The 20,275-nt window shown below is 33.5% G+C and overlaps 2 protein-coding genes across 2 annotated transcripts; one reads left to right on the top strand and one right to left on the bottom strand.

Annotated features, from left to right (window-relative positions):
- Positions 1-4,044: 4,044 nt before the first annotated feature.
- On the top strand, positions 4,045-20,079 carry LOC143075816 (uncharacterized). The gene is made up of 4 exons (XM_076251374.1): positions 4,045-4,200; positions 6,465-6,632; positions 10,027-10,254; positions 19,259-20,079. Exons 1-4 carry the CDS (start codon positions 4,140-4,142, stop codon positions 19,468-19,470), a joined length of 669 nt encoding a protein of 222 aa, XP_076107489.1. The 5' UTR covers positions 4,045-4,139; the 3' UTR covers positions 19,471-20,079.
- LOC143076919 (uncharacterized) lies at positions 10,616-18,310 on the bottom strand. Its single transcript, XM_076252818.1, has 4 exons — positions 18,306-18,310; positions 16,675-16,807; positions 16,085-16,640; positions 10,616-10,632 (listed from the first exon to the last, which is right to left on the bottom strand). The coding sequence occupies exons 1-4, from the start codon at positions 18,308-18,310 to the stop codon at positions 10,616-10,618; spliced, it is 711 nt and encodes a 236-aa protein (XP_076108933.1).
- Positions 20,080-20,275: the final 196 nt, after the last annotated feature.

Below are 20,275 nucleotides of genomic sequence, written 5' to 3'. Positions count from 1 at the left end.
CTAACTTCAAAACTCCTCCCTCTGAAAAAACACGTTTCATCTATCCTGTTAAAAAGGCTTGTTTATAATAATTTCATTGAAACATATGATCTGACAAATCAATATAAAATAAAGTATAGGTTATTATAACTGTTGTACTGAAGTGACAAAATTGTTTCATATTTATGATAAAATGGATTGAACCTAGCAGGGAATCGAACCCCATTCTCCTATTTGAAAAAATAGGCGTAATTACCAATATACCACCGAAATTTCCAATGCATTTTACAAATACAACAAGATTGTCACTCAGTTTTAATTTTAATCATCATGTAATACAGCATTTTAAATCGTCAGATGCACAAAGGCGTGCACTTTCATCAACTTTACAGGGTGTAGCTACCGCAAGTATAGTCCAAATAATATGACGTCTGGCAAGGCTCTTTTAATTTTTTTTCTGGGACGCCACAAGGCTATTTTAATTTTTTTTCTGGAACTCAACAATGCTATTTTATTTTTTTTCTGGGACGCCGTCTTAGGAAATATATATAACACAGTTCACACAGATTATAAAGATGAATAAAACAAATTTTCTTTTTTGGAAAACTGCATGGAATTTTTCAATTTCAAACAATATTCTCAAGCTTAAACTTACTAAAAATTTTCGTTTTGCCTTATTCTACATGTGTAACTTCCAAACATTTTTTTCGAATAAAAAGAAGCAATACACTATTCAAATTCAACATGCGTCGGTGTAAGTTATCACTTCGGTGAAATATAATTGTATTTAATACAATTAAAACATGTGTTACATAGCCAAAACAAGGAGATGCAATATTCGGAAATAATGATAATTTCAGATATATGAGAAGGTATATTAGACATGTAATTACAATGTTTAAATTAATATTTACGGATGGACAATAGTATCATTTTAATATAGATAGCCTATAACCTATTTGAAGATACAATCAACAACTCATGTTACTTCATTTAATTTACTGATGATTATGTATAACATATCAAAAAAATATACATACAAGTTTTGTTTTTTTTTTATTTTGATACAATCATCAATCTTTAAGTGTAATTATTGTCAATTTTTTAATATATCTTGTGCGTAAACAACACAACCTGTTTCGCCAATTCTTTTAAAACCTTTTTTTTCAAATTGGAAGGATAATATTAAATTGACTTCGATTGACAAATACGTACCCGAATTCGTCAATATATCTGATCAATGTACGTATCCACACGTGGGTTTATTAAGGGTATATAAGCAACTTTGCATCACATGAGACTCAAACAGCCGGAATCATGGATGCACAACTGGGGGTTTTCCTTTTCTTGCTTGTGACAGTCCTACAGACAGTAGTTGATAAGTTGAAATTTTAAAGATGTTATGTAAATATTATCTGTATGTAGATATCCGAAAGGTTTGTTAGTTTTACTTCCATTTTAAAATTAAATACTTTTGAAAATTTGTTGATGGAAGAGCCTACACAAATACTGTACACTTATACACAGCGAACATAGAAATTGCCGTAAATGACCTAATCAGAATCGACATAATTGATTATCACTCTGGCAAAAATAATCACGAATATAATGCCTACCCTGTTAAAACTACAATAAAGTATAGCTGACATCAATTATTTCTTAAATACAGTACAATTCTTAAATAGGTACTGGAGTTTGAATTACGATTTTTACCCATGTCTGTGTTGTTAGGGTAAAAAGCATGATAAAAAGAGAAACTATCAGCAATAACAAAAGAAAAAAAAAGGGAAACAAAATCAGCAGCAGTAAAAGATCAATCAACTAAAATTCTAGTTATGACTATATTCTAGCGTAATACATTGGAGCTTGGCTTTCTAGTTTCCATAAAAACATACTGCATTCTATTTCAAAAATAAAATGCCGACTAGCGGTATTTTTTAAATACATTGTACTTATTCAAGACGAGAAAAAAAATGAATAAATAATAATACAATGTATAATAGCAGTCTTGCAACTAAGCCCGAAAAATCACATCAAAATGATGTTGGGCTTATCATCTGCACCACTTAAAAAAACACCATAATTTCAAATTAAACTGTCATTCCAACTAAAATTTGTTAGATGACAGGAAGCACATATTATTTTATCCTGATCCACAATGATAATTGTTGCATAAATGGATTAATAGTAAATACACAGCACTGCCTCCCCCTTTTTTGAGAGGTTTTATATAAAAATGACCCTCCTTTTTATAATATACTATATAAAAATGCATTTACGTTTGATAACTATATATTTATTTGGGGTATGTATGATCTTCATTTCATATATGAATATGCTATTCAGAATCTTAAATTATAAATAGTCAATGTTAGTAAACTAAATTAAACTAATATATGAATTAATATGAAAGTTCACCTTCAAAATAAGTTCCAAATGCCTCCCCCCTTTTTTCATGGGAAAAATATGGTTGATTATTAAGGGAATCACTAATGACTAGAGCGGCCCCCTATTAGGGCAGTCAGCCCCCCCCCCTTTTACAAAAAGTTCTGGATCTGCTCCTGACTATAGGTGCTGAACGTTATGTTACATGTATATTAAAATTGGTACATTTTTTAGGCCAGAATGGCACACCCCTACCATAAAAATATTGAGGTATCATTTAGTATCAATGGGATCTATCCTACAGATGAGAAAAGACCTAATTGTTCTTCTTATATTCTTTTCTTTTTTTTTTTCTTCTTAACATCTTTTGACAATCTATCAATACATGCAATAAGAGGGTGCGGTTGAGCTCTCGTAGTATTTTAGTAACAACAAATTAATGTATATATAATGAACTTAATTAAGCTGTTGAAATTTACCGAAATTTACCATATTAAAGATTCAAAGCTTAAATATAACATATAAAACTATGAAAAATAATACATTATTCAAAACTCGTTCTTCTTCTTTTTAATATCTGATGAGGTAATGTGTAGATGTAAAACTAAATCAGAATATTTACTTTTTACTTTTGTAATTTCTTAACTTGAGGGTTTATCAAAAATTTATAATTGAGAGAAGATATGAAATTTTCACTCTGAAGGGCTTAGTTGGAAGACTGATAGTGCACAAATATAACATTCATTTCCTTTTCCTGTTCTGGTAATTCAAGATATATTTGGTTGAAATGCACTAGAAATTACCAATTGAGGGGAACTAACTCCGTAATTTGCTATCATTCTAACCAAAAGATATCTGGAGATTACTCGAATTACCAGACACACAGAAACCAAAGAGCTACCATTCCTACCTCAAGATGAACGTTACTTCAAATTGGATGATTAAGCTGGTTTGGTTTTTTTCGGTCAAATTTGAAATTCTTCTAAATTGCCTGACGTTTACAAAGACTTAAATATATATAACACAGTTCACACAGATTATAAAGATGAATAAAACAAATTTTGGTTTTTGGAAAACTGCATGGAATTTTTCAATTTCAAACAATATTCTCAAGCTTAAACTTATTAAAAAATTTTCGTTTTGCCTTATTCTACATGTGTAACTTCCAAAAATTATTTTTCGAATAAAAAGAACAATACACTATTCAAATTCAACATGCGTCGGTGTAAGTTATCACATCGGTTAAATATAATTGTATTTAATACAATTAAAACATGTGTTACGTAGCCAAAACAAGGAGATGCAATATTCGGAAATAATGATAATTTCAGATATATGAGAAGGTATATTAGACATGTAATTACAATGTTTAAATTAATATTTACGGATGGACAATAGTATCATTTTAATATAGATAGCCTATAACCTATTAGAAGATACAATCAACAACTCATGTTACTTCATTTAATTTACTCATGATTATGTATAACATATCAAAAAAATATACATACAAGTTTTTTTTTTTTTTTTTAATTTTGATACAATCATCAATCTTTAAGTGTAATTATTGTCAATTTTTTAATATATCTTGTGCGTAAACAACACAACCTGTTTCGCCAATTCTTTTAAAACCTTTTTTTTTCAAATTGGAAGGATAATATTAAAAAACGTACCCGAATTTGTCAATATATCTGATCAATGTACGTGTCCACGCGTGGGTTTATTAAGGGTATATAAGCAACTTTGTATCACATGAGACTCAAACAGCCGGAATCATGGATGCACGACTGGGAGTTTTCCTTTTCTTGCTTGTGACAGTCCTACAGACAGTAGTTGGTAAGTTGAAATTTTAAAAATGTTATGTAGATATTATCTGTATGTAGATATCCGAAAGGTTTGTTAGTTTTACTTCCTTTTTAAAATTAAATACTTTTGAAAATGTGTGCCTTTGCACTCAATGATCATATAATTATAAAATCAGAATTATTCTTAAAATAAAGGTCAAATTAGAATAGAGGATGTATAAAATTTAAACATCGGTTATGTACTATTGCATAGATCGATATTTGCTGAGTTCTAATTATTATTTGTTTTTATTCTTTACTTTGATTGTTTTATAGTTTTATTTTTGTTGGAAAAAGGAGTTAGTGTTGGAGTCGTTGTTCCAAGTAAAAAATATTGGTTTACAGACCAGCAGAATATGTTTCATACATATCAAGTTTAAAAAAATACATAATTTAAGCAGGGTTTTTAAGAGAAATATGATAAACATTAAGGTCCAGCTCTCAGCTTACAGAGGATATAATGTTATGTGCAAAACAAAGTGTATCATGTTGCTATTACAAACAAAATTCTAACTTTCTATTCATATTTTTCTTTTCCTACTGACTGTATATTTTTGTCAAAATATATTAAAATTGTTCACAATTATCATTTTATTTTCGGAAATCAATTTCGCCATTAGACATGGTGACCATTTGACATCAGATTCACGGGCCATTTGCCATTGAACATAGTGACCATTTGCCATTAGACATAGTGACCATTCGCCATTAGATCCACTGACCATTTGCCATTAGGTCCACTGACCATTTGCCACAATACTTGGTGACCAATTGCCATTAGACATAGTGACAATTTGCCATTAGATTCACTGGCAATTCGCCATTAGACATGGTGACCATTTGCCATCAGATGCACGGGTCATTTGCCATTGGACATAGTGACCATTTGCTATTAGACATAGTGACCATTTGCCATTGGACATAGTGACCATTCGCCATTAGATTCACTGACCAAAGAAGCAAAAGTGTCGGACAAAAAGCAAAATAATCGGACAAAAAGCAAAACGGACAAAAAGCAAAAGTGTCGGACAAAAAGTAAATTAATCGGACAAAAAGCAAAACGGACAAAAAGCAAAAGTGTCGGACAAAAAGCAAAATTATCGGACAAAAAGTAAAAGCGGACAAAAAGCGAATTGTGGACAAAAAGCACCGTATCAACCGGTCTCTGAAGTTAGCTGGCCGTATTTTGCTAAAACAGCAAACAAATGATGTATGTAAAAGCCATGATCGGTCTCTGAAATTAGCTGGCCGTATTTTGCTAAAACTGCAAACAAATGATGTATGTAAAAGCCATGATCGGTCTCTAAAATTAGCTGGCCATATTTTTCTAAAACTGGAAACAAATGATGTATGTTAGAGCCATGGTCAGTCTCTGAAATTAGCTGGCCGTATTTTGCTAAAACTGGAAACAAATGATGTATGTTAGAGCCCTTGTCGGTCTCTGAAATTAGCTGGCCGTATTTTGCTAAAACTGCAAACAAATGATGTATGTTAAAGCAATTATCGGTCTCTGAAATTAGCAGGCCTTAGTTTTCTTAAACTGTTAAAGAATGAGATGTCAATAGAGCAATTATTGGTTCCTAAAACTACAAAATTAGTGAACTTCTTAATCTTTTCTGTATTAAAATATCATTTACAGTTGGATAGAATGATATAGTATGGTCACTTTAATGCAGAAATGTACCCATTGCTAGAGATTTATTTCCAAATATGAAAATCGGATTAAGTTTTTTAGCAGTAATTGCAATTTTAACTGCTAACACTTCAGGAGCAACCGTTCTAAGGTCGGTTTGTCGTTGGGTTCGTATTGCCTAAACTAAAATTTGCTATGGAGTTTAACCGTTAAAGTTGTTTATCTGTTCCGTTGTTTTTCTTTTCTTTTAGCCATGGTGTGTTCTATTTATCTTCGACTTTTTATTGCTTACTCTGTCCCCCTTTTTAACTGAGTTTTGCCAATGAATTAAGATATATTTACATTTATCAATTTACCACTATATCGTAATAAAAGGAAATTTTGTAACCTCAACAACATTTGATATGATATGATTTTAAGTTTTTACTATCAAAGTAGATAAAAATAGATATAAATATGACACGCATAACAATTTATCATGCATATAATATGTACGTCATCATCAGGAAACAGTAGTAAACTTATATAAATTGGGAACCCAATGATAAAACATTATAGAGTGTTGTTTCAAGTGGAAGCGAGCGAAAACTATGTCCAATTTTTAATAGTATTTTGTCTTGCAGCTGTTAGAGGTAAGGCGACAGAATGTGTTCTAGATTTGCTTACGGAATTCAATAAAGTTCAAGAGAGGATGGATGCTCTTCAAAGGGAGACTGTTGTCCTTCAAAAGGAGAATAGTGTCCTTCAAAAAAAGATTGGTGGCCTGGAAAAAGCACAAAATGCTACTAAAGGTGAGACATTTCAGGAACACACCATAAAATGATTGTTACTCATTTAAATATTCATCGGTCATTTTCATTACATGTATTTGCTTTATTATAACGTTGTGGTTAGCCATACACTACCGATTATTAGTATATACAATTAAACACATTGTTCATATCTTGTACATAGGATATTGCAACATTCATGTATCTAATATCAGAGATTGATTTTGCAATTTATGGTCTATTATTGCTATTGTCTTATTTTACTGATACAATCAGTAAATGTGTGAATCCGCATATTTTTAACAAGATTTTACATGCAAATCGGCATGCTGAAATAAATAATGCATGATTCTCTTTTATTTTCTGAAACCTAATTCACCGAATGTTTTTAAATTAGTCACATTTGCATAAAATGCAAGTAAACTTAATAAAAACGTTTTCTAAATTGTATTAATACTATCATTTTGCACAAGACCAAACTATAGGTTTAATGTTTGGATTTTTTACATTTTTCAATAGAGCTAAAAAGAGCAGTATGTAACATGTCACCTATAAACATGTCACATGATTCATATTTCAATAAAAAAAAATCCTTGTTTTCAATTAAATGACATTGAAGGTCAAAAGGTTAAAGGTAATTTGCCTGCCAATTGGGTACCTGGTGGCCATTTCCGTTACCGCTCCCAGTGATGCCATATTGAGGGTTAGAGGTTGATACTTACAAGAGAAGCTATCGAATCATGAGTTCTTAATCGATAAAGTTGAAGTCATCTTGTGGAAAATTTACGCACTCTTTTTGCAAGTAATCATGACTTCGTTCAATATCAATGTAACAAATAACCACGGATATGTTCCTCTTGTCCTAGCCAAAATGCCGTCCATTTTTACTCCTTTATAATATCGTCAGATGCCACTTATGATCGGATTTTCATTTGCCATCATTTGCTATGAGTAAAACAATGTGTGTCACTAATGAAGCACGAACTGCTTACTAGTCTGGTGCAATTTTTTTTTCACCCTCGGTTTTTTAGTAGGTTCAATCTTTATCCTTCTGTGTAGTTTTTTGTGGACTGTTGTTTATCTGTTCGTTCTTTTTCTTTTCGTCATGGTGATGACTGTCTTTATTTAATTGTTGGTTTTCGATTGCTCTCTTGGTGTATTTTACCCTTTTGAAACATTAATATACTTTTTTTGATAACTAGAAAGTATCCCAAGTGCGGGTATGAAGGAGGGTCTCGATGGGGATCTCCATTTCTATAATAAGCACTATCTGTCTTTTTGTCCGTCAGCCTATAAGTCAGTATTTCATCTACATTCTAATTTTTTCCAGTGTAACTAGTACCCATAAAAGGAAGATCCATTTCGATGTTAGTGAAATTTTGACAAAAATTAGGGTAAAAAACTCAGTTTTTTGTTAAAACAATCACAATTTTTTTTAAAACATCTGTTTGTGCTAGAATTTCAACAAAAAAATATATAAAAGTATAACAAGATATTCCAATATGATTGTAAGTGCCAAAAATAAATTAAAAAATGTAGTATTAACTTATTATTTGTAAAACAAAACACATATTTTTAGAAACATCTTTTTATGTTACATGTAAGGTTTCGACCAACATTGAAATATAAGTATAACATGCTATTCATATTAATTTTCGGTGTCAAATTTGGGGTAAGATTTTCTTGTTTAAAAAATGACAAATTTCTGAAAAAAAAAAAAAAAAAATGTATGTGTAAGTTTTCCATCGAAAATTGATATACAGGTATAATATGCTTTCTAATTTGATTCCCTATGTCAAATTTTCGGTAAAAACTTATTTTTGTTAAAAATGACAAATTTTGAGAACATCTGAATTTGATCTGAATGAAAATATATATGTAGGTTAATTTGCTTTTCCAAATTGATTCCCTGTGTGAAAAATTACTGGTTGTCCACCATTTACGAAATGGCCGCCAAAATACATAGTGCTTGGATTCTAACAACATTTTATATTTATGGAGAACATATCGTGAATTTATTTCTTGTCTCAAAATTTAAGAAAATTATACCTCATGAACTTGAAATGCTTTGCTTGCATGAGTATTAACTATTTGTTTCTATGCCTCACACAAAATATGCAAGCGGTGCCCTTGCTGACAGGTTAGTTTTCCATTCAGGTACAGGACTGTGTAAAAGTTCGTAATGTTCGACATCTTCGCCAACCTTTACGAAATCAATTTTGTTCGCCAACTTCGCCAACATTTACGAAATCATTGCTGTTCGCCAACTTCGCCAACCTTCATGTGTTTGTTATTTTTTCTGTATTCTCAAGTTTTTCGCCAATTATTCTCTATTCCTTATATCGTAACACCTCACTGTATTCTATAAAGTTTTAGGTCATTTTTTCTATTATCTATTTTCTGTAAACCCATCCAGACCCTCATGAAGGAAATTGATGAATACAGCAGAATCAGCCTTATTTTTTCTTTATTTCAATTTAAATAAATTTACAAGCATACAAAATATTCTCCGTCGATGCCAAGGAAGACAACACTAATAATATAAGATATCGGGGAAAACTTAATTGTTAATTGTCAGTATTTATATATTCTATGGAATAAAAAAGGATCTTGATTGATGTTATTTGCAGACTAAACAACGGTAAAACACAGCTGGAGTACGTCTAAGTACCTAGTATAAATATTTTTGGATTCTCGAACATTCTATGGTTGGGCCAATTTAATTTTCAAAAGTGCATTTGAAGAGTAGAAGTGCTAATGCTAGAACAACCTGTACAGTCTTAACTTTATCTCATTTAATTTGAACCACGTGTCTTCCTGAAAATCCGGGAAATTTTTTATTTAGTAAAGATACCAAATAAGCAGATACACTCTATGCATGATGATAAATGATTATCTGAATTTTCGAAAAGTCTCTATTTCAGCCAGTTATACTTTATCATGTTTACTTAGGACAAGAAACCTAAGTACTTCAACAAACTGTAAAATATTTGTGTAAATTTTACAAGTTAAATTTGTTCATTATACTTAAAAGACAATAAAGATTTTTTGATTTACAGATGCTAGAACTTAACTCATATGATTATGGCACGACTTATGACTTACTCCTCTCTTTATACATGGGCTTATCCAGGATTTTTGAAAGGGGGCGTTATTCCCGATAATTGAGATATACTGCCGAACGGAGATAAGCGAAACAAATTTTGGACGATTTTATACTATAAATTACATATATCGTAAAAGCACACGAGATTCTAAATTGTATTTATCAAAAAAAGGGGGGGCGTATGACCTCTACGCCCCCTTGATCTGCCACTGTTATATAACATGTATAAGACACTATTGTTTTGTTTCATTTCAACGAAAATTATGCTTAACAAAATTTGCCCTGTCCTAATGTTTTTATCTTTAACAGAATTTGGAAGATTCGACCTTGCATACAAGAAGAACTGTGGACAAAGTTCTACTTATTTAGACCCATGTAACCACGCTGTTGATGGGAACCTAGTAACCTTTTCTTGCACAGGACATACCAGTTTCAGTAATGGAGTCAACTATGGAACGAGCAAACCATCTTGGTGGGTCGACTTAGGAAACACTTACAAAGTCCGCCGTGTTGACGTCTACAACAGATTGTCCTCTGGTAATATTAATTATAGAAATAAAAACGTAGATATGGACCATTTCACTTTAAAATTATAATACAACGTACTAGTTTGGTCAAAAATCTGAAATCCGGTCGATCAGGTGTCTAAAAATAACATACATATTGAAAAAGTACAATGTAATCTGTAAATACTAGATTCTGTCAAAGAGCAATATCATCTGCGGCTGACAAAGTTTTGAGAATGATTTCTCACCTGGGTGTTACATTTTGTGGTTGATGTATCTATCGCGCGATTGTTAAGGAGTTGAGGAATTCAGTTTGCATCTTGTTAATAGTTAGCTACTATGAATCTAGTAGTTGCAGTGAACTGAGATATCACTGTCTCATCCAACCATTCTTACTGTGTGAGTCTCTCTAAAACAATTAAAAATATGAAGCAGACAAGAGTATCTAACAATGACACAACTAGGAACTGATAAATGACAAATCAAACATTTAATTATACACATAAATACGACGGTGACATATTCCCCCACCAAAAAAAATCATCCCTGAATTATCGTAGAATGTATGTCGGCAAATACCATGAATACACTATACATAATATTTATAAATTTCGCTCATTTTTATCCATCGTTGCTTCCATATGACGTGTCCATGAGGAACTCAATGCCTGAGTAGGATGTACTCCATCAACTAACATTGAATAAATGTAACGAATTTTACTTGTACACCTTTTATGAACAAAATCGTGTAAGAAAGGGGTTACAACACCATTTTCTAAGTTCTTCTGTACAATATATATATTCACTGAGTGTAAAACTATATTTAATTGTTCCTGCATTCTCTCGTAATCAGGCAGACAGTTTTACCAATGAATTTCCTGTGAGTGTTCCATTTCTGGAAACTCAATGTTGTTATAGTTGCGACAACAACTTTACATCCTATATTTTTCATACATTTTTCAATATCTGACATCGTTTCTTGTATAAGTGCAACATGATTCTTCTCTAAATAAAGATATGAATCTTCATATTGTTCGTTCTTGATACGCACCAAAGAACATATATCTAGAATCCCGGCAACACACTATACTATCTTAGGATGAAAGATAATATGAAGTCGCTTTTCAGTCAAACTACACAAAGTATCACCAGGAATAATGTAAACCTGCTTACAATCTACCTGACTCCTGCTACTTCCACGACTTGACGCAAAAATGTAAGAACTACTATATACATATCCGGAAAGTAAAACAATACTTATATGTACTAACACTGTAAAATATGAAACTTTACGATCGACCTCTCAATATGCTCAGGTAGCCACCGCCTCTCTGTGCATATCAAGATTATCGAGCAAAAAATTTCAAAGAAAACAGCAATATATAAGGAAATGTAAAAACAAAAATAAACAAAAATAAGTACTTTCCCTAAAAATACAAATAATCACCATAGCGATCTGGCTTCTAGACTGTCTAGATGTGAGACGTAAAATCGGTTATTGAACTGTTCCACAGGTACATGTGTATTTTCGGGAACACTACTTACCTCGTTGGAAATATCTGAATTCGGAGCAATTAATTAGGATTGCTCATGCGTTAATCTACTACTAGTATTAAGTGTCTCATCAATATGTCCACTAGAGAGACCCGTATGTGTTCCAGATGTAGAAATTGCATTACCTGTACCATTACTCAAGTTTAGAATATCTGAGTTATGAGTTTGATTCCTTTGGGGTTCCGAAGCTATTAAACTCAATGGACTAAACACTTCAGCCGAAGGATTTAGAGAACTACTTGATATGGTCATGTACCGACCTGGTTGTACAAAAGGCATTAACGCATCATCTGAATCAGAATCTGACTTATCTGAATAATCAAGAACACTAACTGTACATTCAATATCTTTTACAGATTCTACAATCTGTATCTCATCGTCGACTCTATTGGATTCACTTGTGCATTTACTGTTTCTTTCTTTCTTACTATGAGGTACCATTTCTTCGGTTGGCAAAGAATAAATGTAGTAAACAGTAGATTCCTATGCACTGTCCTAGTTTTTGACTTACGTTTACCATACTCAGGTTTTATCACATCAACGGGGATATTTGTATCAGGTTGAGATACTACAATGAAGGGCTCTCTGTTCCAACGGTTTGCCAGCTTTTGTCTACTTTTTGTATGTATGTTCGTGAGGAGAACTCTATCTCCCTTCTTCAAAACTGAATTTCTCCCCTTTAAATCGTACCTGGTTTTATGTCTCCTGCTAGTTTTCTCTGCAACTTTTGCAGCTGTCTTGTAAGCATACTGTAATATCTTTTCTAACTGACTAGCATACGATTCGTGACTCTTACCTTGAGATACGTCTCTATCAACGCCTAGAAAAGCATCAATCAGGAGACGAGGATGCCACCAAAACATTAAAAAATGAGGGCTGTATCCTGTACTCACGTGCTTTGTGGCATTATAGGCATGCACTAAAGGCGGCGCGTAACTCTTCCAATCTGACTTATGTTCGTCGTTCAAGGTTCCAAGCATGCTTAAAAGTGTGGAGTTAAACCTTTAGCACTGATCGTGTCCAATTGGGTGAACTGGAGTTGTCCTTGTTTTCTTCATACGGGCAATTTTAAATAGTTCACTAATGACTCTCGATCGCTATGTATACGTGCAGGAAAGGAATAATGCTGAATGAAGAACTCCCAAAGGTATCTAGCAGTAGTCTGGGCCGTCTGATTCCGTTTTGGAATTACCTGGGCATACCTTGTAAAATGATCAGTTATCACTAGTATATTTTCATAACCTCCCTTTAATTGTTTTAAACAGAGAAAATATATACAAATCATCTCCAATGGTTGACTTGTCTCTATACTTACTAGTTTAGCAAATCTACTACTCTTAGTTTTCATTAGTATACAATTTGGGCAAGTCGCCACCTTACCTTCTACGTCCTTATTCATATCAGGCCAATAAAATCTGGAATATACAAGAAATAGAGTACGATCTCTGCCTTGGTGACCAGCATCGTCATGTAAACCTCTCAAAGCAATATCCCTGTAAGCAGCTCGTAAAATAAGCTAATATATAGTCTCATGGTTGAGTTTACTTACCCTATAGAGGACTTCTTTCTTAATTACTAATTTATCCCAGCCGTAAAGTTACATGCGTGTACCTAAATGTTGCTTATCAATTTCTCTCTTCATAGGTTTATGTCCTGCTCTTTTTAATTCAAGTGCCCTCGCTTTATCTTGATCTTTCTTCTGTTCTACCACCCAAGAAATGTCTGAAAAGGCATCTAGCTCGGGGTCATCCTTATCGACTATACCTTCCAGAGTTTGAGACATAAAATGCTGCCAGTGGGTGGATAGCTCGACAAAACTAAAATAACATCGCATATAGCTTTAACAGCATCGCTAAATAATTCCTGATGGTCATAATCAATCCTTGACAAACTGTCAGTGTCAACGTTCGACTTACCATTCCTATAAACCAAACTGAAATCATAATCTGCTAATTCTGCTTTCCATCTCTGTGATGTAGCGTCTAATTTGGCTTTACCCAAGACATAAATAGGCGGATTTTTATCCGTGCGGACTTCAAACTTATTTCCATAAACTTTTTAAGATAGTCTCGAAATTTATCAGTAACCGCCCATTTCAAAGTCAGAAACTCTCGTTTATGGACCGGATAAAATTTCTCCGCAGCACGTAGCGCTCTACTAGCATATGCTATCTCCCGTTCGATACCATTCTGGAGTTGATAAAGTATGGCGCCTAACCCATTACCACTGGCGTCTATATTCAAAATGAATGGTATACTATAATCGGCAAAAGCCAGAATAGGGGGACTAGTCAATACCTCTATCAACTTTTCTTTGGCAGCTTGCTGTTCATCGCCCCATTTCCACTTCGTTGGCTTGGGTTTATTCTTCTTCTTAGATTTCTATTTCTTGTTTGTTTGGTGTCCTACCAGAAGATCATTTAGTGGTCTTACTATTTTAGCATAATCTCGTACGAACTTCCTGTAATAGGATGTGAAAAATCCCTCTGACATTCTTTATTTTTGGCCAGTTTCGTACCGCTTTTACCTTTTCTTGGTCTGTTTTAATTCCCTCTTCAGAGACAATAAAGCCCAGGTATTTAATTTCTCTCCTAAAGAACTCACACTTTCTTCCTTTTAGTTTTAGGCCATGCTTCTTTAATCTACAGGAGACAGACTCTAGTCTTTTCATATGCTCTTCAGTTGTCTTAGAAAAAAATCACTATATTATCCAAATATATTAGGTCTCACCCATGCATCTCTCCATGAGACGCTGAAATGTCGCACAAGCATTGGTTAACCAAAAAGCTAGCCTGTTACACTCATAAAAACCGAGAGTACCGAGACTTATGCAGTCTTATAACAATCAGACTCTTTAGGGTTACACTGCCAATAGGTCGACCTAAGGTCAATTTTACTAAAATACTTACTTCCGGAAGACAATCTAGTGTCTCATCTATGAGGGGAAGACTTTGGGCATCCCGAATAGTCTTCTGTTCAATTTCCTAAAATCAAGACAGAATCGAAGACTTCCGTCTGGTTTCCTCACAAGTACAACATTGGAAGAGTAGGGACTAGAAGATTCTCTTATGGCCCCTGCTTCCAACATTTCCTTCAAATGTTCGCGCACCTCCTCGTGCAATGACGGTGGTATGCGTCGATATGGTTCCTTAAAGGAGTGTTGTCTGTTAATTTATTCGCATGTTGCACTAATGTAGTGAACCGTAGATCCGTTGGTCCTGTAGAAAAGATCGACTTCCACTTAGTTAAGAAACCTTTTAATTGTACCTTTGTACTGTCAAGGCCTCCTTGACGTTAATACCAAGTTCTTCAAGACTCTCCTTACCTTCATTAATTGTCTCACTATCTGACAATGTATGTTCATCAAAACCATCACGTACAACAGTAACTCTACTTAACTCACAATGGACTGTTTTATGTTTGATACAAATCCTAACTGGTACCCTCTGTTTACCGCTAACTTTGACTGATACTACTCTGGGACAGACAACTACCTGATCTGATAACTCACTTAAAATAGAGCGGTTCTCGGTTACTAAAGTCTCAGTATTTGCGTCACCTTTTAGCTTTACTATTCCCGATATGGTCATTACTGATGAAGGAAACAGTTTAAACGGGTGTCTATTTGAAGAACGCACCACTCTGGAACTGTTATCCTGTATAGACGAAAAGACAACATCCCACTGTTTTGGTATCGAAATATCATCATCAAGACAGTGTACTAACTCCATACCTAACCGTAAAATGTTTGTACCAACTATAACCGGGACTTTCTCTGTATAATCAGACATAGGTTCAACCAACATAGGAACATAGAAGGACTCGCCTTGAAGAAAAGGTATCTGGACCTCGACCTCAGCATAACCAATATACGGCAGTTTCGAACCACCAGCAACACTGGCTGATAACTCAAATTCATCCAAATCTTTAACTACGGGGACAGGTTTCATTAACTTCAAAACATGATCAGAAACTGTTGTAATCATCGAACCACTATCAATCAAAGCTTTACACTTCGTCGAATTAACCTGTATAATTGATTGATTCTCCATACTTACCATTCTATCTAACAAATATTTAGTCTTAATTAAGTCTGATTTAAATAAAGGGCTATACTTACTTTCTAAGTCTCTAGTCTGCCCTGCGACAGAGACTAGCCGAAGTTTAAATTCTGATTCTGATTCAGAAATTTGCTATCTGTTCCTGACTGTCCTCTGTTACCTCCTCTATAATTATTAAGGCCCCTTCCATTACCTCTATAATTATTATATCTACTTCTCTGTGTACCTCTGTTATTCCAATAATTACCTGAACCTTGTGGTTTATTGTTTTGTCTATTCTGTTGATCATCACTTTGAGAATCTTTAACTTTCTTTAACTCACCTTCGAAACTATCTAGCCTTTTATTAAATGCATCTAACTTCTGTATAAGATCACTCATATCTGATGCAGCAGTAACTGGTTGATGTGTGACAGTAGCTGTAGGCTTAGAAGCGACTGAAATCTGAAGCTCTAGTTCAATTGCTCTTACCTCTTTCCTTAATTCATCAAAGTTTTTGATAGTGTCATATTTGTATCTGGTATCATGTTTCAATACAGAATCCCTGATACCTGACCAAAACTTTGTTCTCAAAATATCATCTCTAACTTCTGAAGTTAATTTACCTTTATCATATGCTCTCTGTAGTATACCCTCTAATTTCATACCGTAATCGGCCACTGAATGGCTCTCTTCCTGCTTCTCAGTATAACATGACTGTAAAGGTGTCTCATTTGAATAAACATTTCCGTTAATGCCTTCTAATTTTTTCCAGAATTTTATGTCGAGTAGCACACTCAGGAAGAGTAAGCAGGGTATTGCGGGCTTGATTTTTCAAAGAATTTCTCATACACTGTACTATGATTAACTCCGGGTACAAGTTTTCTCGGAGCAAACATTTAACTTCAAATTTCCACACGTCAAATGAAGCTTCACTCTTTGCATTCCCAGAGAAAAACGGTATCCGTGGTCTTGTGTACGTTGGTCTATTACTAGTAACGTCATGAGTGTGTGATTTCCCAAATCAAAACTAACTTTTGGTTTCACCTGATCATTTATACCTGATAGTATTTTCTAAAAGGGGGAGGGGTGGTGGTCTAGACGGAAACTTATCAGTAGGTGGCTTCGGTGTACTAGAAGTATACCCTGTCGGTATTTTTCCAAAATCCGACCCTTCTTTCTTAATCAACGGTTTACCATAAGATATTAAGTCATACTCCTTATTAGTAAGCACTTTATATTTACCATGTTTAGACAAAAATGCTATCTTTTTTTCAATATCAGTCTCTGTCATATTAGGGTCATGACCTTTAATATTACCCTCAGCTTCGGTACCAGATGTGTTTCTATCAGCGAAAATCAAAGCAGAATACTCAATGTATAAAACGGGACACAATACAAAACGTAAAAAGACACATATGATAGACAAGACAAATAATGAAAAGGATGATGATGAAAATGTCAACTTACCGTCAAATGATCTAACGTGCATGTGAAATCTGACAGTGCAAGGACCAGGTGTTCATGCAACAATGCACACAAAAATGCAAACTGAAAAATATAAGTAATAAGATAAACTATGACATCTTAAAAATAAATAAAAGTAATACTCAACAAGATAAAGAATATATAATACTTGTAATCAAATATTTCTAGCAATTAATGTTAATTATTATGATTGTTATTCTTAAATTATTTAAATATCAGTTTCAATCTAATAAAATACTGTCTAAATAAATTCAAGAACGGACAGATTCTCCGACAACTCTTAACTAAGAAAAACCGTGGCACCAAAACTAGGTCATCTCTCTCTCTCTGAAGGCTCTATTTGTCACAGTGAACTGGACATCCACCAAATTATCGTTATGGCAAATATCAGACAGGGACTTTGGTACCACTTTTATTAACTGCAAATATATATTTATTTCAACATATACAAATCTTTCAACAAATTCGGAAAACAATAACATTCATTCATAACCTAAATATAAAACCAAGAACTAAATAGAGACAAGAACTAACGAACTAATGAATTCGACAAAGCACTTCAAAATAACGCCGTAAACTAATACTGCAAATAAGACAATTTATAGCTGTAGTTCAGTGATTTTGAACTTTACTAGAAAACTATGTAAAAAGTACGGAAAATCCGTATTGTATCTTATTATAGATTTTTACGATAAAACTATCATAATATTTCCATGTAACTTTTAATGAATGAAATTCTATCGAGAAACTGTAAATAAAACTTTTCAAATAACAAAATTAACAAACCTGCAATTTGTTTTAACATTTAAGCATCCACTTAGAAAAGCGTTTATTCAGTTAATGAAATACTAAATATCTCTCTATATATAAGGCGTACATTCATTTTCCCGCGTGCGTGCAATCATATTTTATTCTATCTAAATTGTTCAGGTGTGGGGTAGTGACGTGTATCTGAAATTGTGCAGCGACGTGTATTAGAAATGTCGTCAGTCTCAGTCAAACGTCATAATGAGATGATGAGTATGATGAAACAGAAAATGGAATGAATGAAATAGATGAACTGATGAATGACAAATCAAACTTTCAATTATAGACATAAATACGACGGTGACATATACCTAATACAGTTGACCTATTACTTATGGTGTCTGAGAAATCGACATAAGCACGAAATGTAACTGATTCATGAAATTGAGTCAAGGTTAGGCGATCATTGTCTGACAGACATGTATACCTTGCAATATATCTTTATACCAAATATAGTTGTGCTATTACTCATAATTTCTAAAAAAAAAAAAAGAAAATTGAAAAAAAAAATGTCAGACGGAAACTTCAGAACATGAGGCATATGTAAACAAGATATGAAGCATCCAGGTCTTCTTCCTATTGAAATATGAAGCTTCGTAAAAAGAGCTAACCCATTCAACACCGCATACGCATCCCTATGTTCACATTCACTGACATTCGTTGCAGGAGAGACGAAAAGGATAACAGGAAACATTGTACAGTACAACAGTCAAAACTCTCCCGAAACTAAGACATACAAAGACAGAAAGAAACAACGAAAAACACATGGTCCATATAGCCTGATTTGGTGCAGGTAATAAATCAGATGTGATTAAACCAGTTTTACGTGCGCACAACCTCCCCATCTGCCTATCTAGATCATAAATCATAAAGGTAAAACACACAATAAAAAAACCGACACAGTCGACTATCAAAAGGATGACCCCTAACTTGAACAAGGAAATAAAATACGGCACAAAATTTGAAAACCAAATTGTGCTCGCTACTACAGGAAGCTAACAACAACTGTTGGTTAAGTGCTGCCGTTCAAAAAGAAAGAAAAATCAGAAACAACATATGTTTATCGATTACATATTAAATCAAAATATACATGTATCTTAAGCCATCGACAGTTGTGATATTATATGTAAATATATATTTATTTATAGGACATAGACTTTACAACTTGGATGTTACTGCTGGAAAGTCTTTGTCAGGAATGAGTTTGTGCGATCATTACAACGGAAGGGCTACAAATGGGGAACTTGTCATTCTTGTCTGTAGGCAGCCAATTGAGGCTCGCTATGTCAAACTACAGATTATGGAGGAGAACTCAGCAGATAACTATCTGCAGTTAGCTGCGGTCGAAGTATATGAATGACTCCGTCTTTTAAAAAAGAAAATGTTATTGCAGAATACGTCATATATGTGTAGTCTGTGCCATTCAATCTCTTAAGTATTGCCAAAGTAAATGAAAATAATACTTTATAAATTTCGTGCCTCCGAAGCGCTTTTCTGGATTTACCTTCTTCGGAGACGCTTCAAACCCAAGAATTTGAAAGCTAGGGATATATAAATACAAAAAAAAAAACGTTAGGATCTTGATGACCAAAAGGGACATAAAAAAAGCCAAATTCAGCCAAGGTCAACTTTGCCAGAGGGAGTTGGAACCTTAGTTTCTTAGAAATTTCTTAATTTAATTCAACGGGGAATTTTAGAAAAATACTTTATAATCCATGTGAGTACTGAAGTACGGACTACTGGGTTGCTTATACCATTGGGGACTAATAGTTCACCAATCAAATTACTCTGACAAGAAACTTGGTATATGTCCTTCTACTAAAACCATTGTGACGCGGCGTGAGTAAGGGCAATATTAAGTATTTTCCGTAATACAAATACCCAAAGTCGGACATGTATTTTGTGGAAATTTATGAAGTATTCAAAGCAGATGACCGAAAAACAACTGTTGCACCTGTTAAAATTTTGTCGCTAGCCGTCAGTGGAAATAATAAAAAATATAAGAAATCTCCGAAAGGATGACCTTGATATTGAGGTTTGACTATATGTAAAATGTTGTTCTTTTAACATGCTTTGACCTACATAAAAATTTCATTACTGTAATGAACTGATTTCTTTTAAGCTTACTTAATAAACTTACCTTTTTCAAGCAGCTGCTTTATTTT

This window comes from Mytilus galloprovincialis, chromosome 5 (genome assembly GCF_965363235.1).
Source record: "Mytilus galloprovincialis chromosome 5, xbMytGall1.hap1.1, whole genome shotgun sequence".
In the NCBI taxonomy this organism is placed as follows: Eukaryota; Metazoa; Mollusca; class Bivalvia; order Mytilida; family Mytilidae; genus Mytilus; species Mytilus galloprovincialis.
The sequence above is the reverse complement of the archived record's forward strand: the minus strand, read 5'-3'. Positions and strand labels throughout refer to the sequence as shown.

Coding starts and splice junctions, on each gene's coding strand:
- LOC143075816 (XM_076251374.1), top strand. CDS start 4,140: ATGGATGCACGACTGGGAGTTTTCCTTTTCTTGCTTGTGACAGTCCTA. Junction 4,201..6,464: donor AGTCCTACAGACAGTAGTTG/GTAAGTTGAAAT, acceptor TTTGTCTTGCAG/CTGTTAGAGGTAAGGCGACA. Junction 6,633..10,026: donor AGCACAAAATGCTACTAAAG/GTGAGACATTTC, acceptor TATCTTTAACAG/AATTTGGAAGATTCGACCTT.
- LOC143076919 (XM_076252818.1), bottom strand. Junction 16,641..16,674: donor TGTACCCGGAGTTAATCATA/GTACAGTGTATG, acceptor TGAAAAATCAAG/CCCGCAATACCCTGCTTACT.